Source organism: Scyliorhinus torazame, chromosome 4, assembly GCF_047496885.1.
Source record: "Scyliorhinus torazame isolate Kashiwa2021f chromosome 4, sScyTor2.1, whole genome shotgun sequence".
Classification (NCBI taxonomy): Eukaryota; Metazoa; Chordata; class Chondrichthyes; order Carcharhiniformes; family Scyliorhinidae; genus Scyliorhinus; species Scyliorhinus torazame.
The window spans coordinates 237,005,378-237,030,835 of record NC_092710.1 but is presented as its reverse complement, the minus strand read 5'-3'; the positions used below and the strand labels follow the sequence as shown (position 1 = coordinate 237,030,835).

Below are 25,458 nucleotides of genomic sequence, written 5' to 3'. Positions count from 1 at the left end.
ATCACGTCCACATGTTCTGGTCGTGCCCGGCACTGGAGGGGTTTTGGAGGGGTCTTGCGAGGACTATGTCCAAGGTGGTGAAAGTCCAGGTCAAGCCGAGTTGGGGGTTGGCATTATTTGGGGTAACGGACTAGCCGGGAGTGCAGGAGGCGAAAGAGGCTGGTATTCTGGCCTTTGCGTCCCTGGTAGCCCGGCGGAGGATCTTGTTATGTGGAAACCTGGATAAGTGACATGGCAGAGTTCATTAAGCTGGAGAGGATAAAGTTTGCCTTACGAGGGTCTGTGCAGGAGATCTTCAGGTGGTGGCAACCTTTCCTAGACTATCTCGCGGAGCGCTAGGAGGAGGTCAGCAGCAGCAACCCAGGGAGGGGGGGTTGTCTCTTTCGGGGGGTACTTAGGCGGGGGGGGGGGGGGGGCGGCTTCCCCCAAGGGTACTGTTGAATGTTATTTGGGGGGGTTAATATATGTGGGAGAAACCCAATGTATAAGTAGTTTATTATTTTTGAATGTGGGGTTTGTGTTCTTTTTGTTATGTGGGGGGGGGGGGGAGTTTGTTTGTTATAAAAATGTTGTTGGAAAACTTTGAATAAACATATTTTTTTTTTAAAAAAGAAAGTTCCTAAAGTGTCCGACTGCACTATCACAGGCAGTCCATTCCACACCCTAACCACTCTCTGAGTAAAGAACCTACCTCGGACATCCCTCCTATATCTCCCACCCTGAATCTTATAGTTATGCCCCCTTGTAACAGCTACATCCAACCGAGGAAATAGTCTCTGAACGTCCACTCTATCTATCCCCCTCATTATCTTATAAACTTCTATTAAGTCGCCTCTCATCCTCCTCCGCTCCAAAGAGAAAAGCCTTAGCTCCCTTGACCTTTCCTCATAAGACCTACCCTGCAAACCAAGCAGCATCCTGGTAAATCTCCTTTTCACCCTTTCCAATGCTTCCACATCCTTCCTATAATGAGGTAACCAGACTGCTCCAAATGTGGTCTCCCCAGGGTCATGTATAGTTGCAGCATAACCCCGCGGCTCTTCAACTCAATCCCCCTGTTAATAAACGCTAACACACTATAAGCCTTCTTCACGGCTCTATCCACTTGAGTGGCAACCTTCAGAGATCTGTGGACATGAACCCCAAGATCTCTCTGTTCCTCCACATTCCTCAGAACCCTGCCGTTGACCCTGTAATCCGCATTCAAATGTTTTCTACCAAAATGAATCACCTCGCATTTATCAGGGTTAAACTCCATCTGCCATTTTTCGGCCCAGCTCTGTATCCTATCAATGTCTCTTTGCAGCCTACAACAGTCCTCCACCTCATCCACTACTCCACCAATCTTGATGTCATCAGCAAATTTACTGACCCACCCTTCAGCCCCCTCCTCCGAGTCATTGATAAAAATCACAAATAGCAGAAGACCCCGCACTGATCCCTGTGGTACATCGCTGGTAACTGGTCTCCAGTCTGAAAATTGTCCATCCACCACCACCCTCTGTCTTCTATGTGATAGCCAGTTACTTATCCAATTGGCCAAATTTCCCTCTATCCCACACCTCCTTACTTTCTTCATGAGCCGACCATGGGGAACCATGGCTGATGCATGCTAGTTCTTGACAAGTTGTAGATGAGAGTCATGAGGCACTCATTGATGCCGACAGGGCACTCCGAGAGTCGGTGGATGAGTTAATTCCATGCGTTATGTGATGATCCTCGGGTTTTCCTTTCCAGAAGAAGGTGTAGCCACTGCCATCTTCCCTCAGCTGCCCTTTGCCTGCTCTTTATGTCACTTGCAATGGCAACAAAGTCAGTATTGAAGTGCCTGAGTTCAGGGGCAACAAGGGCAGTTCTCCATTCCGGTCGATTTGTTTTCCTCATTATCCATGAGGATTCGGACATTTGAGATTCAGAATTTTCTGACTGCAGGTAGATGAGCCTGCTAGATGCGGTTTTCCAGCAAGATTAGGGATGGAACAGACTATTTTTGGAGTACCTCTTCTAGCCTTTTTCCCATGCGGGATGAGCGATGTTGGTCTTGAAAAGGGCTGCCCAGTCGTGAACAAAGCTGCCGAAACACACTCCAGTTCCTATTCCAAGAGGGATGACTGAATAAAACTCCACCGCCTACATGCCGTCCAAGCTAGGGACTATCCGATCTCATGGTCCTGTCGCCGATCACCTCGGGTTGTCTGTGTGGGGGGGATGTTGGTTTCCTCTAGGTGGATGCTTGGTGCGGGACACCTTTTAACATGTGTATGCTGTTGTACATCAGCAGACACACCGTTCACGACTGAAATTAGATACAACTCCAGTGGCAAGGGAACACCAATATCTGGGGATCACCCGATTGCTGCAGCCTTCATCCGCCATTCCAGCCGTTGATACCATACGAGTACCTTCTACCTGATCCACCATCGTGGACTTGTTAAACTTTGAAGTTCCACTCCCCAAGGCACTCTGCATTTTCACCTTTCTGTTAAAATCTACCTCTTTGGCCAAATGTTTGGTTACTTGCCTTAATTTTGTAATTTAAAACTTTGGGCGCAATTCTCTGGCCTCGATGCGCTCTCGCTTGAGTGAAATGAGGCCGGTGAATAGCCGGAGAGGCCGAAACACAAGAACCGCGCCAGGCTCCAGGGGGGGGGGGGGGGGGCATCCTCCAGAGAGGTGGGCTGCCATGGGAAGGGGAGACGAGGTGCTGGGGAGGCAACCGCGCATGGCACCACCATGCCAACCCCTGGATAGATTGTACCTATTTTGGTGGACAGCCTAGCCCCTGCCCATCTGCCCCACCGACCACCCATACCCCCACTGACCACCCATACCCCCACCGACTGCTTCTGGCCCCATGGCTGAAGGCTATTGCTATTAGAGAATTGGCAATCGTGGTTAAGTGAGCACTTCACACAACCCAAGTGGATTCTTGAGCATGGGCGCCATGTTGCATGTGGGAGTCATTACCTAGCATCCCAATCACACCTTGATGCATGGGCACTGAGCTTGAACACTGCAGTAGGCAACACCACACATGCAGCAGCCAACATCCGAACACCCAGGGGATGGGACACTGCTCCAGGGACATGTCCACGCCGGAGGGTGGCTGACTGCTACAGGTTGGGGAGGGCGGGAGATGCCTAGAGAGATGGGCCTAGGATCTGAAGGTCGACCCGCACGGCGGAAGAAAGTGACAGAGACGAGGTGGCCCCGGCTCACTTGCCACGGCACATGCACAGCCATGCTACCCTGACCCGTGTGCTGAGATGCAGCCTCATCAGGGGGTGTAACTTGGGGGAGCTGATGGCCGCTCCATAGGACAGGTCCAGGTTGGCACCTTGCGTCCCCTCCTCCTGGCTGCAGCCCGTAGAGCCCCGGGGTTCACCTCTGGACAGTGGGGCAGCTTGTTCCCCGGCTGCCCCTGCGTATCCTGGCTCTGCCAACCCCGGCAGACCTTCCTGATGTCTGCACCAAGGTGTCTACATCCGCGGCAATGCCCCTCGATGGCTGGGTCATGCTCTCCAGCACCTCGGCAATGCTCATCTGCGACTGGGGCAAGCTCCGCAGCGCCTCAGCCATTCCCATCTGAGAGCGGGATGTGTCCCACAGCTCCTCATCATGGTCAGCCTGATATACTGGGTCACACCCCCCAGCAAGTCAGGCATTCTGCCGAGATCCTGAACCATGGCCTTTACCAACTGCACGACACCTTGGACATCTTCACTAAATATGCCGGCATTGTGCACCAGGCTCTCCACTGCAGTTGCCACGCTAGCAGTGTTTGCCTCGGTGCCACGCATTGCCAGTGACATCTCCCTCTGAATGTCCTGGCCGCACACTAATGCCCCCATCAGTTCCGGGTAGCCCTGTACCAGGGGCTCAGCATCAGGCTGGGATCCAGCTGACCTCTGCTGTCTCGCCTAGGGGGGTTCCACTGCTTCCACCTGATGTGCATCAGCAGTTGTGTGTCACCAGACTGTGCACCAGAAGCCTGACCACTAGGTTTCCCATCAAGGTGCGACATGCTTGTTAGGTGAATTGGACATTCTGAATTCTTCTGTGTACCCGAACAGGTGCCGGAATGTGGCGACTCGGGGCTTTTCACAGTAACTTAATTGCAGTGTTAATGTAAGCCTACTTGTGACACTAATAAAGTTATTATTATGGAGTGTGGGGATGGCAGCTGTGACACATCGATCGTGTCCTCCTCGGAGCTCTCCACCGAGGTGGTCTCAGGGGAGGGAAGCACCCGGGATGGTCTGGAGACACATAGAGGGCACCATTAGCCACATGCGTGGTTCACAGTGGTTGTGCAGGGAGGGGTTTGTGACAGAAGGGTTGGGGTGGGTGGATGCTCGCGTGTTGCTGTCAACTCCCCCATGCTGCCTGGTGTAGGTCATTGACCTACTTACGACACTGGAGACCAATCTTCCTGGTCACTCACCCCGAGCTCATGGTCGCTGCCACCTCGTCCAGGCAGCACTGGCTGCCCTGTAGCTCACCCTCTGGGACTCTTGGGGGAACGGGACATTCCTCCTTGCCTCCAACGCATCCACCCCAGCTCTGCATCCCTGAATCTTAGGCCTGGTCGTCTCGGTGCCATGGCTGCGAGCTGAGTGGGGCTGGCTGTGCAAGTGCTGTTTAAGGGCTGCTCGACCTTGTTAGCAGGGGGTTGGCCAATCGGCTGGCGAACCTTCATTTGTGGCAAGAAGCTCATGAGGCCTTGTTAGGTGGACCAATTAACGTTGAATAGTGCTGCCTGCCGAGTGCTGGGAAGTTTGCGGCAGTTCCCACTCGCTACCGCACTTAGAAAACTTTCTGGAGAATCGCACCCTATGATAACACTTCGGTAAAGTGCCTTGAGATGGTCAAAGGCAATATATATAAATGCAAGTTTTTGTTGATTGGGACATAACCAAAGTGGCCTGGAGATTTCTGAAGTAAATTAGTTAGACAAAAGATTTGTTCAAATTATTGTTGCAGCTGAAGGAACAGGCCAGTTCGGTGATTTCAATTAACTTTTGGTCACCCCGGCCGTAGCAGCAAGTCAAGTCAATTGACTGAAATTTGATCTCATTTAAACTGAGTTTAAAGTAACTTAAAAGTAACTACGTCAATATGGGCAATAGGCAAGTGTTAGTCTTCAATTAACATCTGGTTTCAGTAGCTGCAGGTCAGTAACGATGGATTAATGCAACTGTGGGTGCCTGTGGAATGTGATGACTACCCCAAATGGATCCAGTCAGCAGAGACTTGCCATGCTGACTGACGAGAGGCTCAAGCCAGTTTTGCGGGTGGAACTCCTTTGATCTAATTAGCTTTTGAACCAAGATTTTTAAAAAGTGCAGAAAGATGAGTGCAGCTGGTTTGCGCATAATACACTTGCAGTTAGAAGCTCGTCAATATTTTATGGTGGTTCTGCATCTATTGTGCTGATAACATAACGGAAAAGAAGTGGATTCATCCACTCATTCCTTTCAAAGCTCCAAAGTGCCACTAAAAATGACAGTTTAGCCAAAGCTAGACTTCTGTATCTGAAATTCAGTACTTGGTTGCGGTAAAACTTTTTATTTACCATTTAATGCTTCTTGGGTATTTTTTGATTTCTCCTCTGGACATTTGTAAGATTTTTTTAGTTAAATATGTGCAATTGAGTCAATCTGATATCCTTAGTATTTGCTCTTTGTATTGAAAGCAATTAAATATAATGGCTTTTAACTGTACTGGGTGTGGGAGGGTGAAATACATCAAGAAGTTTAGCAGTCAGTTGGTTGAACTAACCACATATATTTAGGTCAAAGGTTCTTTTCACAAGACAAACCAACTGACAGCAACAAAAGTTGATGGAATGAACCACCATTGCCTGTGAACTGGCAGTGATGGTCAACAGGCAGCACTCTATTTTAAAATTCAAGTCATTGTGGTGACTTGAGAGAAAGTTATTAAGTTTTGTAAATTATATGTTCACCTGTCTGTTATTTTCTATCCATGAATTTTTAATTTGTAACTCATGATGAAAACAGAAAAGAGTAGCATTTATGATGTGCAGTAGGAATACTGAAAAGTAGGTATGTGTTGATGTGCTCTTAATAACACATTTGTGTAGCAGTTTGCAATGCTTTTTCCTATGTTAAAGGTGCTATAATAAATGCTTGTTGTTACAGCTAAAAGAATTACATTTTGAGCCTATTCTTCTGCTGTTCCACACATAACTGTTTCAGACGTTGTTTATGTGCATTTCCTCCCACTCACCACTAATTTCCTTTCACAAATAAAATATTGCAGCTTTAAGGGCAATTAGATGCCAACATCTGATACTGTGGTTCCCAACTGCCACTGCTCTCTACACCCATGTAGCCCACACACAGTCCAACAAGAGTATTTCATTGAGCTGAGCTCAGTGTTTAATAATATCAGCCCACTGGATCACAGGTGCAAACTGTGTGTATAGAATAGTTCCAGTGCACTGTGTTGGAATAATATTCGCCCGACTGCTAAGTAACATCTTTGACCAATGTTTTTTTTAATGTCTAGGTTGCAAGGCACATTTTGAAGATGACTGCTATTTGTAGGTGATACCAGATTGTTTATCTGTAACCACCTCACCATTAAATGGTTAATTCCAGTGTTCTGGGTCCAATAATTTACAGACAAAAAGGAATTATATCTTTCATGTACTTTTCTCATGCCTTGATTGAAAGTGATATAGGCAGTTTTGGATATTACTGAAAGAAACCTGGCATGGGTGAGGTATCTTGATAAAATTATGGAGATTATTAAACATGAGTTGGTATCACTAGCAAACAATAGCAGTTCTTACCTAAAATATTTAAGTTGTTTTCTCTTTTTAGCCTACGCTATCACAAACTGCACTAGGACTAGACCTGCTTTAAGGCCAGTTGCTAGTTTATGTTTAATGAAGGTTAATATCCTTTTCTTTAGTATGTCTCCCCATCCCCTCAACTGGATTTGCTATTGCTCATCATTGTCCAGCTAAGATCAGAACCTCACCCAGCAGAGCAACAGTGATAAAAAGCCATGTTCCAGCAGCTTTTAAGTGTTGTGATTAAGCGATCATACTATTTCACCGAAATATATGTACTGCTTTTCTGAGGCTTAAAAAATGTAATATTAAGGCAAAGCTTAGATAATGAAGAGAGAACATATGAAAAGTCCTCTCTTGGTTGGGTAGTGTGCATGGAGCTATAGATAGCAGAAATCCACTTGAGCAAACAGCTGACCAGTTGAACTTGTTTTATATGTGATGATCCTTACCAGCCTAAGCAAGCAGCTGCCCTCTGCCAGCTGGACTTTGACAAGATTTGAACTCTGTTTCCATAAATAAACATGAGAAAATATACTATCGCACCATGTAATTATTTGAGTTAATGCTTCGCTATTTATTTCCCAGATACAAATGGTTCTGATAATTCCATCCCAATGGCATATCTTACTCTGGATCATCAGTTACAGGTAAGAATTTTTAAGCTTTGCCCAAAACAAGTTTGATTGATCACTTGAATACGGAGTCTCGACTCATTGCAAAGCTCATGGCTTTGTGCTTATCTTCTGATTATTTTTAAGGGCCTAATTTCTACTAATTAATCCAGGGGATACACCCAAGATTAATTGTACTTTTAAGTATGCAATTCTAAATTTAAACCTTTATATTCCTAAAGTAGTTTCTGGCCACTTTGAATTTTGATGTGTGAAGAAGGGAGAATTTCCCTTAGCACTTGTTCCTCCACTATAACTGTGACTACAGTTCCAAAAGTTCTTCATTGCCTGTAAAGTGCTGTGACATGTTCTGTGGTCAGGAGCAGTGCTGTATAAATGCAAACCTTTTTAAGCTATTCTCTTAGCAATGAAAACCAAAAATGTTCAATGCTCAACAGGTCAGGCAGCATTTGTGAAGAGTGAAACAGAGTTGATATGTCAGGTCAGTGTATGTGCTACTTGGGTGCAGAATGGTGACTGTATCAACTTTCCTAAGGCTGGTGAGAGTTTTGTTTATGGTTTTGTTAAGAGATGAGGTATGAGCAAGTTTCTGCAGTGTACAAAATGTTCCTGACTGTGACTCATGTAGTATTGTATTAGTTGGCATATTTTCCACACCCACGCCTGTGCACTGATGCAAGTAATCATTTGGCAAATTATTGCCACGCTTCTTTCCATTCTAACATCATAATCTGACTGACGAGCATCAGTACTTGGGTCTCAGCCATTTACAACCTATTTAATACCATAAATGAAAAATCGGCTAAGTATGATGTTATCTAGACTTGTTGCAGATATAATGATAGGTGGGGAAGTAAGCATTGAGGAGAATATAAAGAGTCTGCAGAGGAACACAGGTTGGGTAAGTGAACATGACCGATGACTGACATGTGCCAAAGTACTAAGTTATCTGCTTTGATAGGAAAAATAAGAAAAAGTAGAACATTTTTAAAATGCTGAAAGACTAGGAAATGTTTGCATTCAGAGGCACCTGGGATCTCCTACATGAATTGCGGGAAGTTGCATGCGGGTTCAACAATAATTACAACGGCAAATGATATGTTACCTTTTACTACAGAGATAATGGAGGATAGGAGTAAAGTTGTCTTACCACAATTATACAGGATATTGAAGCCATGTTCTCTCAAAGTTGCATGGCAAAGCAACAACTCAGAATTTCCCTGCAGTCCGAGCACATGGTCTCTTAAAGTTACCGCATGTAACACAAAGGGCTCATCATACTTGCAGCGTTGACATGGGCTACTGTGTGCAGTTTTGGCCTCCTTACTTAAGGAAGGATATAAGTCCTCGAAGGAGTGCAATGAAGGTTTACTACACAGGTTCCTGGGTCGAGGAGATTCTCCTGTGGACGAGACCTATGTTCCCTGGAATTTAGAAGCAAGAAAGGCTATCTAATTGAAACAGGTACAGTTTCAAAACCGGCAACTGTACCAGATTTTGGATCTTGGGTTAGGCTGTTCACTTCAGGTCGGGCAGATCTGACCGAGCCAGGTCAGGTGGACCAAAGGTCGCTTCCTGGAAAAGACAGGTGTGCAAAGCCGATAACTAGTTGGCATACTATCATGTCAACATAGCACCTAGCCAAATAAACCAGTAAGTTATTTTACTCAACTGATAGTTTAAATTCATGCATGGCAGCTTAAAAAAATGTCCAGTTTTCAGCCATTACCAGTTTCAGTTAGCCAGATGTAACACTACCTCTATTTTTTAAGGGTCTTGACAGGATAGATGCTGGGAGAATGACTTCTGGCTGGGGAATCTAGAACATGGTCAGTCTCCGGATAAGGGGTTGGCCATTCTGGACTGAGGTGAGGGAAACATTTCTTCACTGAGAGAGTTGTGAATCTATGTAATTTTCTACCCCAAAGAACTGTGGATGCTCAGTCATTAGTGATAGTATTAGATTCAAAGAAGAGTCTTACAAATTAGCAAGAAAAGGCAACAAATCTGAGGTTTAGGAGCAGTTTAAAATTCAGCAAAGGCAGACCCAAGGTATTGATTAAGAAGGGGATAATACAATTTGAAAGAAAACTAGTGGGGAACATAAAAACTGACTGTAAAAGTTTCTATAGGCATGTAAAGAGAAAAAGATTGACAGAAACAAATGTACAAAGAACAAACAAAGAAAAGTACAGCACAGGAACAGGCCCTTCTGGCCCTCCAAGCCCGTGCCGACCATGCTGCCCGACTAAACTACAATCTTCTACACTTCCTGGGTCCGTATCCCTCTATTCCCATCCTATTCATGTATTTGTCAAGATGCCCCTTAAATGTCACTATCGTCCCTGCTTCCACCACCTCCTCCGGTAGCGAGTTCCAGGCACCCACTACCCTCTGCGTAAAAAATTTGCCTCGTACATCTACTCTAAACCTTGCCCCTCTCACCTTAAACCTATGCCCCCTAGTAATTGACCCCTCTACCCCGGGGAAGAACCTCTGACTATCCACTCTGTCTATGCCCCTCATAATTTTGTAGACCCCTATCAGGTCGCCCCTCAACCTCCTTCGTTCCAGTGAGAACAAACCGAGTTTATTCAACCGCTCCTCATAGCTAATGCCCTCCATACCAGGCAACATTCTGGTAAATCTCTTCTGCACCCTCTCTAAAGCCTCCACATCCTTCTGGTAGTGTGGCGACCAGAATTGAACACTATGCTCCAAGTGTGGCCTAACTAAGGTTCTATACAACTGCAACATGACTTGCCAATTCTTATACTCAATGCCCCGGCCAATGAAGGCAAATGTAGGCCCCTTCCAGTCAGAAACGGGGGAACTCATAACAGGGAGCAAAGAAATGGCTGAAGAACTAAATTCGTACTTTGCTTCTGTTTTCACAAGGAACACAAAGTTTTGAGAAACACAAGTTTTAGTGAGGAGCTGAAGGAAATAAGTATTAATAAAGAAATGATTTTGGGGAAATTAATGGGATTGAAGGCAAATCTCCAGGTCCTGATAATCTTCATCCCAGAATACTTAAAGAAGTGGCCCTAGAAATAGTAGATCCATTGGTGGTCATTTTCCAAACAAAATTGTACTCTGGAATGGTTGCTACAGATTGGAGGGTAGCTAATATAACCCAGCTATTCAAAAAGGAAGGGAGAGAGAAAACAAGGAACTATAGACCAGTGAGCCTAACAACTAATAAGGAAGATGCTAGAGTTCATTATCAACAATTTTATAGCACAGCATTTGGAAAGCAAGGGTGTAATCAGACAAAGTTAGCATGGATTTACGAAAGCAAAATCATGCTTGACAAATCTACTAGAATTCTTTGAAGATCTAACTAGTAGAGTTGACCAGGGAGTGATTTATTTAGACTTACAGAAGGCTTTCGACAAGGTCTCACAAGGCAGATTACTATGTAAAGTTAAAGCACATGGGATTACGGGTAGTGTCTTGAGATGGATAGAAACCCTGTGTAAGAAGGGAGGGAAGCAGAAGACAGGAAATTATAGGCCTGTTAGCCTGATTTCGTCATTGGTAAGATTTTAGAGTCTATTATTAAGGATGAGATCTGAGGACACTGTTGCTAAGTTTGCAGATGATGCAAAGATATGCAAAAGGATAGGTAGTATTGAGGAAGCAGGGTGCTGCAGAAAGACGTGGACAGGCTGGGAGAGTGGGTAAAGAAGTGGTAGATGGTATATGTGGAAAAGAGTAAGGTTATGCACTTTGGTAGGAAGAGTGGAGGACTATTTTCTAAGTGGGAAAAGGCTTTGGAAATCAGAAGCACAAAGGGACTTGGGAGTCCTAGTTCAACGTTCTCTTAAGGTTAGCGTGCAGGTTTAGTCGGCAGTAAGGAAGGCAATTGCAATGTTAGCATTCATGTCAACAGGGCTAGAATACAAGAACAGGGATGTACTTCTGAGGCTGTATAAGGCTCTGGTCATACCCCATTTGGAGTATTGTGAACAGTTTTGTGCCCTGTATCTAAGGAAGGATGTGCTGCCCTTGGAAAGGGCCCAGAGGAGGTTCACAAGAGTATCCCTGGAATGAAGAGCTCGTCATGAGGAGCGGTTGAGGACTCTGGGTCTGTACTCATTGGAGTTTGTAGGATATGGGGTGATCATATTGAAATTTACAGGATACTGAGAGGCCTAGATAGAGTGGATGTGGAGAGGATGTATCCACTTGTAGGAAAAACTAGAACCCGAGGCCACAGACACAGACTGAAGGAACAATCCTTTAAAACTGAGATGAGGAGGAATTTCTTCAGCTGGAGGGTGGTGAATCTGTGGAACTTATTGCCGCAGAAGGCTGTAGAGGCCAAATCACTGAGTGTCTTTAAGACCGAGATGGATAGGTTCTTGGTTATTAAGGGGATCAGGCATTATGGGGAGCAGGCATGTGAATGGGGATGAGAAACATATCAGCCATGATTGAATGGCGGAGCAGACTCGATGGGCCGAATGGCCTAATTCTGCTCCTATGTCTAATGGTCTTGAAGCTGGTCAGCAAACAGGAAGCAAAAAGCTGGAATAAATGGGTCTTTTTCTGATTGGCAGGCAATGACCAGTGGGGCACCACAGGGAGCACCACAGGGATCTGTGCTATGACCCCAACTGTTCCACGTATATTAAGATTTGGACGAGGGAACCAAATGTATTATCTCCAAATTTGGGTGGAAGGGTGAACTGTGAGGAGGATGCAGAGATGCTTCAGCGGGATTTGGACAGGCTGAGTGAGTGGGAATTGCATGGCAGATGCAGTATAATGTGGATAAATGTGAGGTTATCCACTTTGGTAGCAAAAGTAGGAAAGCAGATTATTATTTGAATGGACGCAAATTGAGAGAGGTGGATATTCAGTGAGACCTTGGTGTCCTCATGAATCAGTCGCTGAAAGTAAGCAGGTACAGCAGGCAGTAAAGAAGGCAAATGGTATGTTGGTTGGCCTTCATACCAAGAGGATTTGAGTATAGGAATAGAGATATTTTACTGCAATTGTATAGGGCATTGGTGAGGCCACATCAGGAGTATGTGTCATTTTGGTGTCCTTATCTGAGGAAGGATGTTCTTGTTATGGAGGGAGTGCAACAAAGATTTACCAGGCTGATTCCTGAGATGGCGGGACCGCCATATGAGGAGCGACTAAATTGGTTAGGATTATATTCATTGGAGTTTAGAAGAGTGAGAGGGCATCTTATAGGAACTTACAAAATCCTAACAGGATTAGACAGGGTAGATTCAGAAAGAATGTTCCCGATGGTAGGGGAGTGCAGAACTAGGGGTCATAGTTTGAGGATAAGGGGTAAACCTTTTAGGACTGAGGTGAGAGAAATCTCTTCACCCAGAGAATGGTGAATCTGTGGAATTATGTACCACAGAAGGTAGTTGAGGCCAAAATACTGTATAATTTCAAGAAGGAATTAGATATAGCTCTTGGGACGAAAGGGATCAATGAAATGAAAATCGCTTATTGTCACAAGTCGGCTTCAAATGAAAAGCCCCTAGTCGCCACATTCCGGCACCTGTGTTCAGGGAGGCTGATACGGGAATTGAACCGTGCTGCTGGCCTGCCTTGGTCAAAGCCAGCGATTTGGCCCTGTGCTAAACCAGCCCCTCAAGGGATATGGGGGGCGGGAGGAAGTTGCTGATCAGCCACGATCAGAATGAATAGCGGAGCAGGGCCAAATGGCCTCCTGCTTCTATTTTCTGTGTAGGTATGTTTCTACATATTTAGTATATTCAGTACAGAGGTTAACAGACTTTTGGGTACTAGGGAATCTCTGAAAAATTGGAATGATGCAGAAAGGTGGAATTGAATTAAAATTTCCTGAATCTTATTAAATGGCAGAACAGACTCAAACAGCCAAATTGCGCACAGCTACTATATCTTATGTTCTTGCATATGCTGAATGTAACGATATTCTGAATGTATTTCTGAATGCCCAGTCAAGTTTCCTGACAGCTCAGATGAATCTGCCTATTTACTTTTCCAACAGTGGTTATTCGACCATTCCCGTGTACCATTTTAGATCAGTTTGTAAAGGCACGTTTAAAGACATTAGATTTTACAGTCTGTTTTCATTCCTTACAGCCTTTAGCTCCATGTCCAAACTCCAAAGAATCCATGTCTGTATTTGAGCAGCATTGCAAAATGGCTCAGGAATACCTGAAAGTTCAAACAGAAATAGCATTGCTACTACAGAGGAAGTAAGTGAGAGTTATTTGTCTTTGCTTTGTTGTGCCAACGAGTGATACAGTATTATTAGAAAACTTCTCCATTTGTGGAGTGAGAATGGGAGAATTACTTGTTTAAAAATTCAACGGTGCTGTGTTTTTAAATTATTTATTTGTTCTTGGTACATGGGCATTAAGGCTGTATTTATTGCCATTCGTTATTGCATTGAGGTGGGTGATGGTGGGCTACTTATAACACTAACTGCAAGAGCAGGGCTGAGGCTGGGTACTGTGTGATCCATGGCTCAACTCTTGATTCCTCATGGTTTCACCAGTCTCCGAAGTTCAATGAAGGAGTGTGATGACTGCACCAATTCACATGAGTGCAGCCATAACAGCACTGAAAAAGCTGGACACCATCCAAGACCACAGGTTTTTCTGATTGGCATCCTTGTTACCATTCTCGCCATTCATCTCCTTTACTTTTGGCGAACTCTGACTGCAGTGTGTATCATCTACAAATTGTACTTATTAAAATGTATTCTTTTGTGGCCAGCATTTGTTGCCCTTGAAGTGAGGGGCAGTTAAGAGTAACCCATAGCTGTGGTAGGCCAGATCAGGTAAGGATGGCAGATTTCCTCTCTAAATTTCATCTGTGAACCAGGTGGGTTTTCACAACAATCTACAATGGCTTTGTGGTCATCATTAGATGTGTAATTCAAGATTTTTATTGACCAACTGCCATGGTGGGATTCGATCCTGGGTCCCCGGAGCACCCTGTGTGTCTGGATTACTAGTCCAACGACGATGCCACTAGGCCACAGCTCCTGCCAGGAGGAAGAGCCAGGAAGAGTCCCATGTGACTCCTAACTGAGGACAAAAGTAGCAATTGCGCATGAAATCATCATTACATTCCCCTATAGCCTCTACTGCACTTGTGCTGATAGTGCTTTCGCAATGGTCTGAGCATTGATTCCAGGCTATTGTCCTAGTGATGACAAAGGAATGATAGTGTCAACCTTGGTTGGCACTCTCTACTGAATCAAATGACTGTGGATTCCTGTCCCCATTCCAAGGACTTGACAAACTAATCCAGACTGACATTTACAGTACTAACAAGTGCTGCACTATTGAAGGTGTCATCTTTCAGATGAGACATTAAACCAATGCGCCTCAGGTGGGCGTTGAAAGATTCTGTGGCACCATTCAGAGAGTAGGAAAGTTCTTCCCAATGATCTGGCCAAGATTTATCCCTCACCTAATATCACTAAAGCAAATTATCTGACCATTATCATAGAACTTACAGTGCAGAAGGAGGCCATTCAGCCCATCGAGTCTGCACTGGCCCTTGAAAAGAGCACCCTACTCAAGCCCCACACACTAAGGGCAATTTAGAATGGCCAATCCACCTAACCTGCATATCTTTGGACTGTGGGAAGAAACCGGAGCACCCGGAGGAAACCCACGCACACACTGGGAGAACGTGCAGACTCCACACAGACAGTGACCCAAGCTGGGAATCGAACCTGGGACCCTGGAGCGTGAAGCAGCTGTGCTAACCACTATGCTACCGTGCTGCCCATTATCTCACTGTCGTTTGTGGGATCTTGCATTACAGCAACATTTCATTTCAAAAATGCTTCATTGGCATTGTGATGCCCTGAGGTGCTACATAAATTCCAGTTCTTTCTTAATACATGTCTATGTCAAAGTAGGCACACCCAGCCTAGTTGACCTGGCAGAGACCTCCTCACTAATATATGGATTTGTGCCAAAACTGGGAAAATTGTCCCACAGACGAATTGAGCAACAACCTGTCACAGTTATACTTTCAGAATCTCAATTTTCAGACAATGTCTCAGATTTTTGCATCACCATCTTGTGAGCTGACCAATCTCTGTCGGCATAGCTTCTAGGCTAGGCCTATGGATGCTGCAAAGGGAAAGTACACAAGGGGGAAACCTACTTGGCCTCGTCTTCGTCAGTCTGCCATGTCTGTATTGGTAGGGATGAGCGTCTTGCATTTCTTATGGAGACTAAAAGTTCCATCGTCACAAGAGAATACAGTTCATCATGTTAAGTGATACTATAGGCAGAGTACCTCAAATTTGGCAAACTGAAAACCAGCAGTGTCCAAAAACTGGACATTTTTATAATGTTCAATGTGTCAATTTTAATTGAGTTTTTAAAGAATATTAAAACTTAACTGGGCAATCCAGCTCGGCACTGCATTGCCATGGTGTTGCTCCAGACTAGTTACTGGCTTTGCTGCTTTGCTTGCCACTTATTCTCGTGCTCCAAACAACCCTTGACCCCACTCCACATGCCTTGACCTGAACTGCTCACAGCCCAAAATACCTGACCCCAAATCTAGCAGTATCCTGAATCCTCAGTCCCAAGGGTGCTGGATTTGAGGTACTGTACCTGTGCCACCATACTAAATGGGAAGATTGTTTAAAAATCTAGCAGCTTAAAATTGGACATCCATGAATCTCTGTGGTCCAGCAACAGAGTTGTAATTAGACGCAATCTAACTGCATGGCGTGGCTTATCCCTTATTCCAAAATCAAGCCAGGAGATGTGCCCTGGGTGTAAAAGTACATACCAGGAGCAGCACCAAGTATATCTTACAAATGATGTGTCATCCTGTTGATGCTTATAGTGCAGGACTTGCATATTAAAGGAACAGTGGTAAAGCATTCTGTAAACACAGCCATGCCATCCCACAACCAATAGATCAAATCAAAGCTCTGTCCTTCTACCAATTCCAATAATGAATGGTGGAGAGCAATTAAACTGACAGGAGAAGACTCCATGAACATCTTCAATGTTGGTGGGGTCCAACACATCAGTGCAAAAGTCAAGAGTAAAGCGATTAGAACCATCTTCAGCCTCCACCTCAGGTCCCCATTTTCGCAAAAGCCAGTCTTCAGACTATTGCATTCATTCCACGTGGTATCCAGAAGCAGCTGAAGGTGCTGGAAACAGCAAAGGCCCCAACAACATCCTGGCCATGGTGCTGAAGAGTTGTGATCCAGAAATAACTGGCCCTTTAGCCAAGCTATTCCAGTACAGCTACAATAATGGCATCACATGAAAAAGTGGAAAGTTGTTAAGGTTCTTCCTGTCCACAAAAAACAGGACGAATTCCATTCAGTCAAATGCCACACTATTCCACACTCACAATCATCAGCAAAGTTATGGAAGGAATCGACGAGAATGCTACTGAGCAGCAATTATTGACAAACAATTGTTTGCTGATGTTTAGTTTTGGTTCCATCAAGACCACTCCGCTCTATCCCTTTTTACAGCCTTGGGCCAATCATGGAGCTGAAACACAGAGGTACGTTGAGAGTGACTTCCCTTAGCATCATGCAGCATTTAACTGAGTTGTAGTATCAAAGAGCACGAGTAAAATTGATGTCACTGGGAATAAGCTGGGTGAGTTGGGACAATTCTCCAATGGTTGGAGTCGTATCGAGCACAAAGGAAGATGCTTATCCTAACTGGTCACCAATTATCTCCTCCCTAGAATGTTAGTGCAGTAGTATCTCAGAGTAGTGTCCGAGGCCCAACCATCTCAAGCTGCTTCATCAATAACCTCTCTCAATTATGTCAGAAATGGGGATGTTCGCTGATTGCACTGTGTTCAGTTCCATTTGCACTGTTTAAATAATGAAGCAGCCCATGCCCACATGCAACAAGACCTGAACAACATTCAGGTTTGGGCTAATAAGTGGCAAGTAACATGCGCATTTCACAAGTGCCAGGCAGTGCACTTGAGAGGGGATTTAAACATCTCCCTTTAATTGAATGGCATTATCATCACTGAATCCATGATCATCAACATCCTGGGGGCTCACCATTAATCAGAAACTTAACTGGACCAGCCATATGTTGCAAGAAGCATGGGTCAACATTTATTGCCAATGCCTGATTGTCTTTGAGACGGTGGTGGTGTGCTGTCGTCTTAAACCACTGCAGTCATGTGATCTAGATACACCCACAGTGTTGTTAGAGAGGGTGTTCCAGAACTTTACCCAGAACAGTGAAACAATGGTGATATATTTCCAAGTCAAGGTGGCGAGTGCCTTGAAGGGGAATTTCTCGGTGGTAATATCTTGTGCCCTTGTCCTTCTGTTTGTGGTCATGGGTTTGGAAGGTGGTATTTTTGGAACCTCGGTGATCTCCTACAAGAACAAAGAAATGTACAGCACAGGAACAGGCCCTTCGGCCCTCCAAGCCCGCGCCGACCATACTGCCCGACTAAACTACAATCTTCTACACTTCCTGGGTCCGTATCCTTCTATTCCCATCCTATTCATATATTTGTCAAGATGCCCCTTAAATGTCCCTATCGTCCCTGCTTCCACTACCTCCTCCGGTAGCGAGTTCCAGGCACCCACTACCCTCTGCGTAAAAAACTTGCCTCGTACATCTACTCTAAACCTTGCCCCTCTCACCTTAATCCTATGCCCCCTAGTAATTGACCCCTCTACCCTGGGGAAAAGCCTCTGACTATCCACTCTGTCTATGCCCCTCATAATTTTGTAGACCTCTATCAGGTCGCCCCTCAACCTCCTTCGTTCCAGAGAGAACAAACCGAGTTTATTCAATCGCTCCTCATAGCTTATGCCCTCCATACCAGGCAACATTCTGGTAAATCTCTTCTGCACCCTCTAAAGCCTCCACATCCTTCTGGTAGTGTGGCGACCAGAATTGAACACTATATTCCAAGTGTGGCCTAACTAAGGTTCTATACAGCTGCAACATGACTTGCCAATTCTTATACTCAGTGCCCCGTCCAATGAAGGCAAGCATGCCGTATGCCTTCTTGACTACCTTCTCCACCTGTGTTGCCCCTTTCAATGACCTGTGGACCTGTACTCCTAGATCTCTTTGACTTTCAATACTCTTGAGGGTTCTACCATTCACTGTATATTCCCTACCTGCATTAGCCCTTCCAAAATGCATTACCTCACATTTGTCCGGATTAAACTCCATCTGCCATCTCTCCGCCCAAGTCTCCAGACAACCTAAATCCTGCTGTATCCTCAGACAGTCCTCATCGCTATCCGCAATTCCACCAACCTTTGTGTCGTCTGCAAACTTACTAATCAGACCAGTTACATTTTCCTCCAAATCATTTATATATACTACAAACAGCAAAGGTCCCAGCACTGATCCTGCGGCGAATCTTGTAGATGGTGCACATTGTTGCTACTGCGGGTTGGTGGTGGAGGGAGTGAATGTTTGTGGATGGGGCGCTAATCAAGCAGGTTGCTTTGGATGGTGCTTATTTGGTGTTGTTGGAGATGCACACATTCCGGCATGGAGAGAGTATTCCAAAACACTCCTGACTTGTCCCTTATAGATGGTGGACAGGCTTTGAAGAGCCAGGAGGTGAGTTAATCGCTGCAGAATTCCATACCTTTGACTTGGTGTTGCAGCTATGGCTCGTTCATTTCGGCTTCTGGTCAATGCTAACCCCCAGGATGTTGATAGTGGGGGATTCGCCGCCTCCCGGCCCCCTCCCCGCCTCCCGGCCCCCTCCCGGCCCCCTCCCCACCTCCCGGCCCCCTCCCCGCCTCCCGGCCCCCTCCCCGCCTCCCGGCCCCCTCCCCGCCTCCCGGCCCCCTCCCCGCCTCCCGGCCCCCTCCCCGCCTCCCGGCCCCCTCCCCGCCTCCCGGCCCCCTCCCCGCCTCCCGGCCCCCTCCCCGCCTCCCGGCCCCCTCCCCGCCTCCCGGCCCCCTCCCCGCCTCCCGGCCCCCTCCCCGCCTCCCGGCCCCCTCCCCGCCTCCCGGCCCACTCCCCGCCTCCCGGCCCACTCCCCGCCTCCCGGCCCCCTCCCCGCCTCCCGGCCCCCTCCCCGCCTCCCGGCCCCCTCCCCGCCTCCCGGCCCCCTCCCCGCCTCCCGGCCCCCTCCCCGCCTCCCGGCCCCCTCCCGGCCCCCTCCCCGCCTCCCGGCCCCCTCCCCGCCTCCCGGCCCCCTCCCCGCCTCCCGGCCCCCTCCCCGCCTCCCGGCCCCCTCCCCGCCACCCGGCCCCCTCCCCGCCTCCCGGCCCCCTCCCCGCCTCCCGGCCCCCTCCCCGCCTCCCGGCCCCCTCCCCGCCTCCCGGCCCCCTCCCCGCCTCCCGGCCCCCTCCCCTCCTCCCGGCCCCCTCCCCTCCTCCCGGCCCCGTCCCCTCCACCCGGCCCCCTCCCCGCCTCCCGGCCCCCTCCCCGCCTCCCGGCCCCCTCCCCGCCTCCCGGCCCCCTCCCCGCCTCCCGGCCCCCTCCCCGCCTCCCGGCCCCCTCCCCGCCTCCCGGCCCCCTCCCCGCCTCCCGGCCCCCTCCCCGCCTCCCGGCCCCCTCCCCGCCTCCCGGCCCCCTCCCCGCCTCCCGGCCCCCTCCCCGCCTCCCGGCCCCCTCCCCGCCTCCCGGCCCCCTCCCCGCCTCCCGGCCCCCTCCCCGCCTCCCGGCCCCCTCCCCGCCTCCCGGCCCCCTCCCCGCCTCCCGGCCCCCTCCCCGCCTCCCGGCCCCCTCCCCGCCTCCCGGCCGCCTCCCGGCCCCCTCCCCGCCTCCCGGCCCCCTCCCCGCCTCCCGGCCCCCTCCCGGCCCCCTCCCCGCCTCCCGGCCCCCTCCCGGCCCCCTCCCCGCCTCCCGGCCCCCTCCCGGCCCCCTCCCCGCCTCCCGGCCCCCTCCCCGCCTCCCGGCCCCCTCCCCGCCTCCCGGCCCCCTCCCCGCCTCCCGGCCCCCTCCCCGCCTCCCGGCCCCCTCCCCTCCTCCCGGCCCCCTCCCCTCCTCCCGGCCCCGTCCCCTCCACCCGGCCGCCTCCCGGCCCCCTCCCCGCCTCCCGGCCCCCTCCCCGCCTCCCGGCCCCCTCCCCGCCTCCCGGCCCCCTCCCCGCCTCCCGGCCCCCTCCCCGCCTCCCGGCCCCCTCCCCGCCTCCCGGCCCCCTCCCCGCCTCCCGGCCCCCTCCCCGCCTCCCGGCCCCCTCCCCGCCTCCCGGCCCCCTCCCCGCCTCCCGGCCCCCTCCCCGCCTCCCGGCCCCCTCCCCGCCTCCCGGCCCCCTCCCCGCCTCCCGGCCCCCTCCCCGCCTCCCGGCCCCCTCCCCGCCTCCCGGCCCCCTCCCCGCCTCCCGGCCCCCTCCCCGCCTCCCGGCCCCCTCCCCGCCTCCCGGCCCCCTCCCCGCCTCCCGGCCCCCTCCCCGCCTCCCGGCCCCCTCCCGGCCCCCTCCCCGCCTCCCGGCCCCCTCCCGGCCCCCTCCCCGCCTCCCGGCCCCCTCCCGGCCCCCTCCCCGCCTCCCGGCCCCCTCCCCGCCTCCCGGCCCCCTCCCCGCCTCCCGGCCCCCTCCCGGCCCCCTCCCCGCCTCCCGGCCCCCTCCCCGCCTCCCGGCCCCCTCCCGGCCCCCTCCCCGCCTCCCGGCCCCCTCCCCGCCTCCCGGCCCCCTCCCCGCCTCCCGGCCCCCTGCCCGCCTCCCGGCCCCCTCCCCGCCTCCCGGCCCCCTCCCCGCCTCCCGGCCCCCTCCCCGCCTCCCGGCCCCCTCCCCGCCTCCCGGCCCCCTGCCCGCCTCCCGGCCCCCTGCCCGCCTCCCGGCCCCCTCCCCGCCTCCCGGCCCCCTCCCCGCCTCCCGGCCCCCTGCCCGCCTCCCGGCCCCCTGCCCGCCTCCCGGCCCCCTGCCCGCCTCCCGGCCCCCTGCCCGCCTCCCGGCCCCCTGCCCGCCTCCCGGCCCCCTGCCCGCCTCCCGGCCCCCTGCCCGCCTCCCGGCCCCCTGCCCGCCTCCCGGCCCCCTCCCCGCCTCCCGGCCCCCTCCCCGCCTCCCGGCCCCCTCCCCGCCTCCCTTAGTCAGTGAGATCACACATCAGCTGTGCATACTGAGCGAATTGGCAGTCTTTAGATTGAAACTTTTGAATTTTGCAGGGAAGTGTATGAAGGCAGATGGAATAAAGGCAGTAAATAGAATTACAGCGTAAGAAATAGGAGCAGGAGTAGGCCACTTCGGCCAATCACTAAGATCATGGCTGATGTGATGTGACCTTAACTCCACTCTCCAGCCTGTCCTCAACTCCGGTTGTTGATTTAAAATCTTTCTGTCTCATCCTTTGAGCGTATTTAATGACCCATCCTCCTTGGGGCGAGAGGAATCCAAACATGAACAGGCCTCTGAGAGACAAAATTCCTCCTCATCTGTCTTAAATGGAAGACCCCCTAATTTAAAAATGTGGCCACTGGTTGTAGATTTCCTCCACAAGGGGAAATATACTCTCAGCTTCTACCTCTGTCAAGCCCCCTCAGACTTTTTTGTTTGAATAAGATCAGCGCTTATTCTTCTAAATTCCAATGACGAGAGGTCCAATGTGCTCAACCTTTCCTCGTAAAACAACCCATTCGCTCAGCAATCAGCCTAATGAATCTTGTCTGAACTGCCTTCGATGCAGTTATGTCCCTCCATAAATATGCGGGCCAAAACTGTACACATTACTCTTGGTGTGGTTTCACCAATGTCCTGTGCAGTTGTACAAGACTTCCCCAATTTTATACTCCATCTTCCTTGCAATGAAAGTCAATATTCCGTTTGCCTCTTTTTTAATAAAAGGCATCTTGCATATGTACTTGAAAATCTCAGAACTCCACAAATAACAGGAACAGAAAACACAGGCCCCCCAACATCCCCCGATACCAACACTGCAACACAGCCCACCTTCCTAATTTTCCCCCCTTCTCTCCCTCACCCACATCTCAATTCCCCTTGCAGAAATCAATGAACGGTTTCCACCTCTGGGTGAACCCTTCCTCCGCCCCTTGGAAGGCGAACTTGACCTTCTCCAAATGCAGGCATTCTGCACTCATTCCCCCGCCTTCACCGGCTCCTAGTCCCGCCAGCAAAACAAAATCCGTCTCCAGGCTATCAGGAAGCCAAAGGCCATTAGAATGATAGAATTTACAGTGCAGAACGAGACCATTTGGCCCATCGAGTCTGCATCGGCCCTTGGAAGAGCTTAATCTTACTTAATCCCATGCTTCCACCCTATCCCCGTAACCCCACCTTTTGGACACTAAGAGACAATTTAGCATGGGCAGTCCACCTAACCTGCACATCTTTGAACTGTGTGAGGAAACCGGAGCACACGGAGGAAATCCACACAGTCACTGGAAGAACGTGCAAACTCCACACAGATAGTCACCCGAGGCCGGAATTGAACCTGGAGCTGTGAGGCGACAGTGCTGACCACTGTGCCACCATGCTGCCCTGGCCTCTCTACCTACCTGGATCCCCAGATCTACCGCCACGCCAAATATTGCCACCTCTGGACTCGAACTAACCCCACACCCAGAATCACAGACATCACATCTGAGAACCCCCGCCAGAACCCCCTCGACCTTGGACACGCCCAGATCATATGAGTGTAATTTGCGGGCCCCCTCGCACACCACTCGCACCCATCCTCCACTCCTGCAGAGAACCGGCTCATCCTCCGAACAGTCATGTGGGCCCTATGCACCACCTTAAACTGGATGAGGCTTAAACTTACGCATGGGGTGGCATGTGGCGCAGTGGTTAGCACTGGGACTGCGGCGCTGAGGACCCGGGCACAAATCCCGGCCCTGGGTCACTGTCTGTGTGGAGTTCGCACATTCTCCTCCTGTCTGTGTGGGTTTCACCCCACAACCCAAAGATGTGCAGGTTAGGTGGATTGGCCATGCTAAATTGCCCCGTAATTGGAAAAAAAAATGATTGGGTACTCTAAATTTATTTTTAAAAACCTCACACATGACTAGGACGCATTCGCCCTCCGCACTTCCCTGCCTGCACCTATCTCCCAACTCCTCCTCCCATTTATGTTTAATCTCCTCCACCAGAGCGCCCTCCATTCCATCAACTCTTTGCAGATGTCCAACACACTCCCATCCCCAATATCATCCTCCGACAACAGCTTGTCCTGCCACATCGGAGGCCCCAGGGAGGACGGCATCTCTCTCCGGTATCTGTAACCATTCCCTTTGCGCAGCTTGTATGTTTCCTCCAGACCTGCAAACTTGCCCTCTATAAACAAATCCCTAAAGTACTTTAACGCCGCCTGCAGCCACCCCAGAACCTCACATCCAGCCCCACCGGCACAAACCTATGTTTGTCACATATCACCGTCCACAGCAACATGCCCTCTAACCCGAAATGTTATCTGCACTGGCTCCACACCCACATCACTGAAATCACCACTGACAGACTCCCGAACCAGTGAAAACGGAAAGGACGCCAACAACAGTGCACTCAAGCTCGTGCCCCTAGGTGACACAGCCTCCATCCGCCCCCAGAACGACCCCACCTCCACTGCCCATTGCGATGTTAGCCACCCAGTAATTTTTTAAAAAAAATTTTACTTGGAGTACCCAGTTCATTTTTTCCAATTTTGGGGGGCAATTTAGTGTGGCCAATCCACCTACCCTGCACATCTTTGGGTTATGGGGGCGCAAATATGGGGAGAATGTGCAAACTCCGCACGGATAGTGACCCAGAGCAGGATCGAACCTGGGACCTCCGCGCCGTGAGGCAGCAGTGCTAACCACTGTGCCACCGTGCTGCCCTTTTCGCCGCCCAATAATAATTCATCAAACTCAGCAATTCCAGCCGCCTCTTGCCTCCTCTCCAAAACACCCCCCTCACACGCGGGGTGTTCCGAAACAAACCCTGAAATTATCCCATTTACCGTCCTAAAAAAGAACTTGGGGACAAAGATGGGGTGGTTCTGGAACACAAACAAGAACCTGGGCCACACCTTCATTTTAACTGTCAGCACGCGCCCAGAAAGTGACAACAGCAACACATCCCACCTCTTGACATCTGCCTTCATTCCCTCCACCAGTCGTACCAAGTTCAATTTGCGCAGCTGTGCCCTATTCGTCGGATACCAAAAACTCATCCCCACCGCTGGGAACTGCAACTCCCCTAACCCCCTCTCCTGCCCTCTAGCATTACTCTGGAACACCACACTCTTCGCCACGTTCAATTTGTACCCCCAAAAGATGTCCAAATTTCCACAAGATCTCCATGATCCTTTCAAAGCTGCTCACTGGGTCCGCAATATATAACAAAAGATCATCCGCATACACCGACTCTTGTATTGAGCCACCTTTTGCCCCCACTCAATTCCTTTCCAACCCATCCAGTGCCTTTGCCAAAGCATAAAGCAACGGGGAGATTGGGCACCCCTGCCTCATCCCCAGATGCAGCCTGAAGTACCCCGAGCTCATTCTGTTTGTCCGGACACAGCCATCAGCGCCCTGGAGAGCAGCCGAACCCACTCCACGAACCCCTAGACAAACTCGAACCAATCCAGCACCTCCAACAAATACGCCACTCCACCCGATCAATAGCCTTCTCCGCATCCATTGCCACTGCTACTTTCACTTCCTGCCCCTCCAAGGGAATTGTAATAACATTCAGCAGTCTCCGCACATTCGCCAACAACTGCCGCCCCTTCACAAATCCTCTATTCTTCCCCTATCACCTCCTGGCACATAATCCTCTATCTGCGACCATAACACCTTCGCCAACAACTTTGCAACGACATTAAGCTTATCTCTCTTCAAAATCAGAGAAATGGACGCCTACGACAATGTCAGTGGGAGAGGTCCCCCCTACCCTTCGCCTCATTGTACATCCTCACTAACAGGGGCCCCAACTCCACATCAAACTTCTTGTAAAACTCCTCTGGGAGCCCGTCCGGTCCCGGGGCCTTCCCGGCCTGCATCGAACCAATGCCGTCCATCACCTCCCTCAGCCTGATTTGGGGCCCCCAATCCCTTCATCCTCTCCTCCTCCACCCTAGGGAACTCC

General features: G+C 50.0%; 1 protein-coding gene across 2 annotated transcripts in view; it reads left to right on the top strand.

The window, feature by feature from the left end:
- Window positions 1–25,458, top strand: part of map3k7 (mitogen-activated protein kinase kinase kinase 7) — a 226,774-nt gene that overhangs the window by 196,745 nt on the left and 4,571 nt on the right. For both annotated transcript variants that reach the window (XM_072499501.1, XM_072499500.1), the window contains 2 exons: window positions 7,412–7,473; window positions 13,558–13,673. In XM_072499501.1, the coding sequence (XP_072355602.1) occupies window positions 7,412–7,473; window positions 13,558–13,673 (178 nt within the window). The remainder of the gene's footprint in view (window positions 1–7,411; window positions 7,474–13,557; window positions 13,674–25,458) is intronic.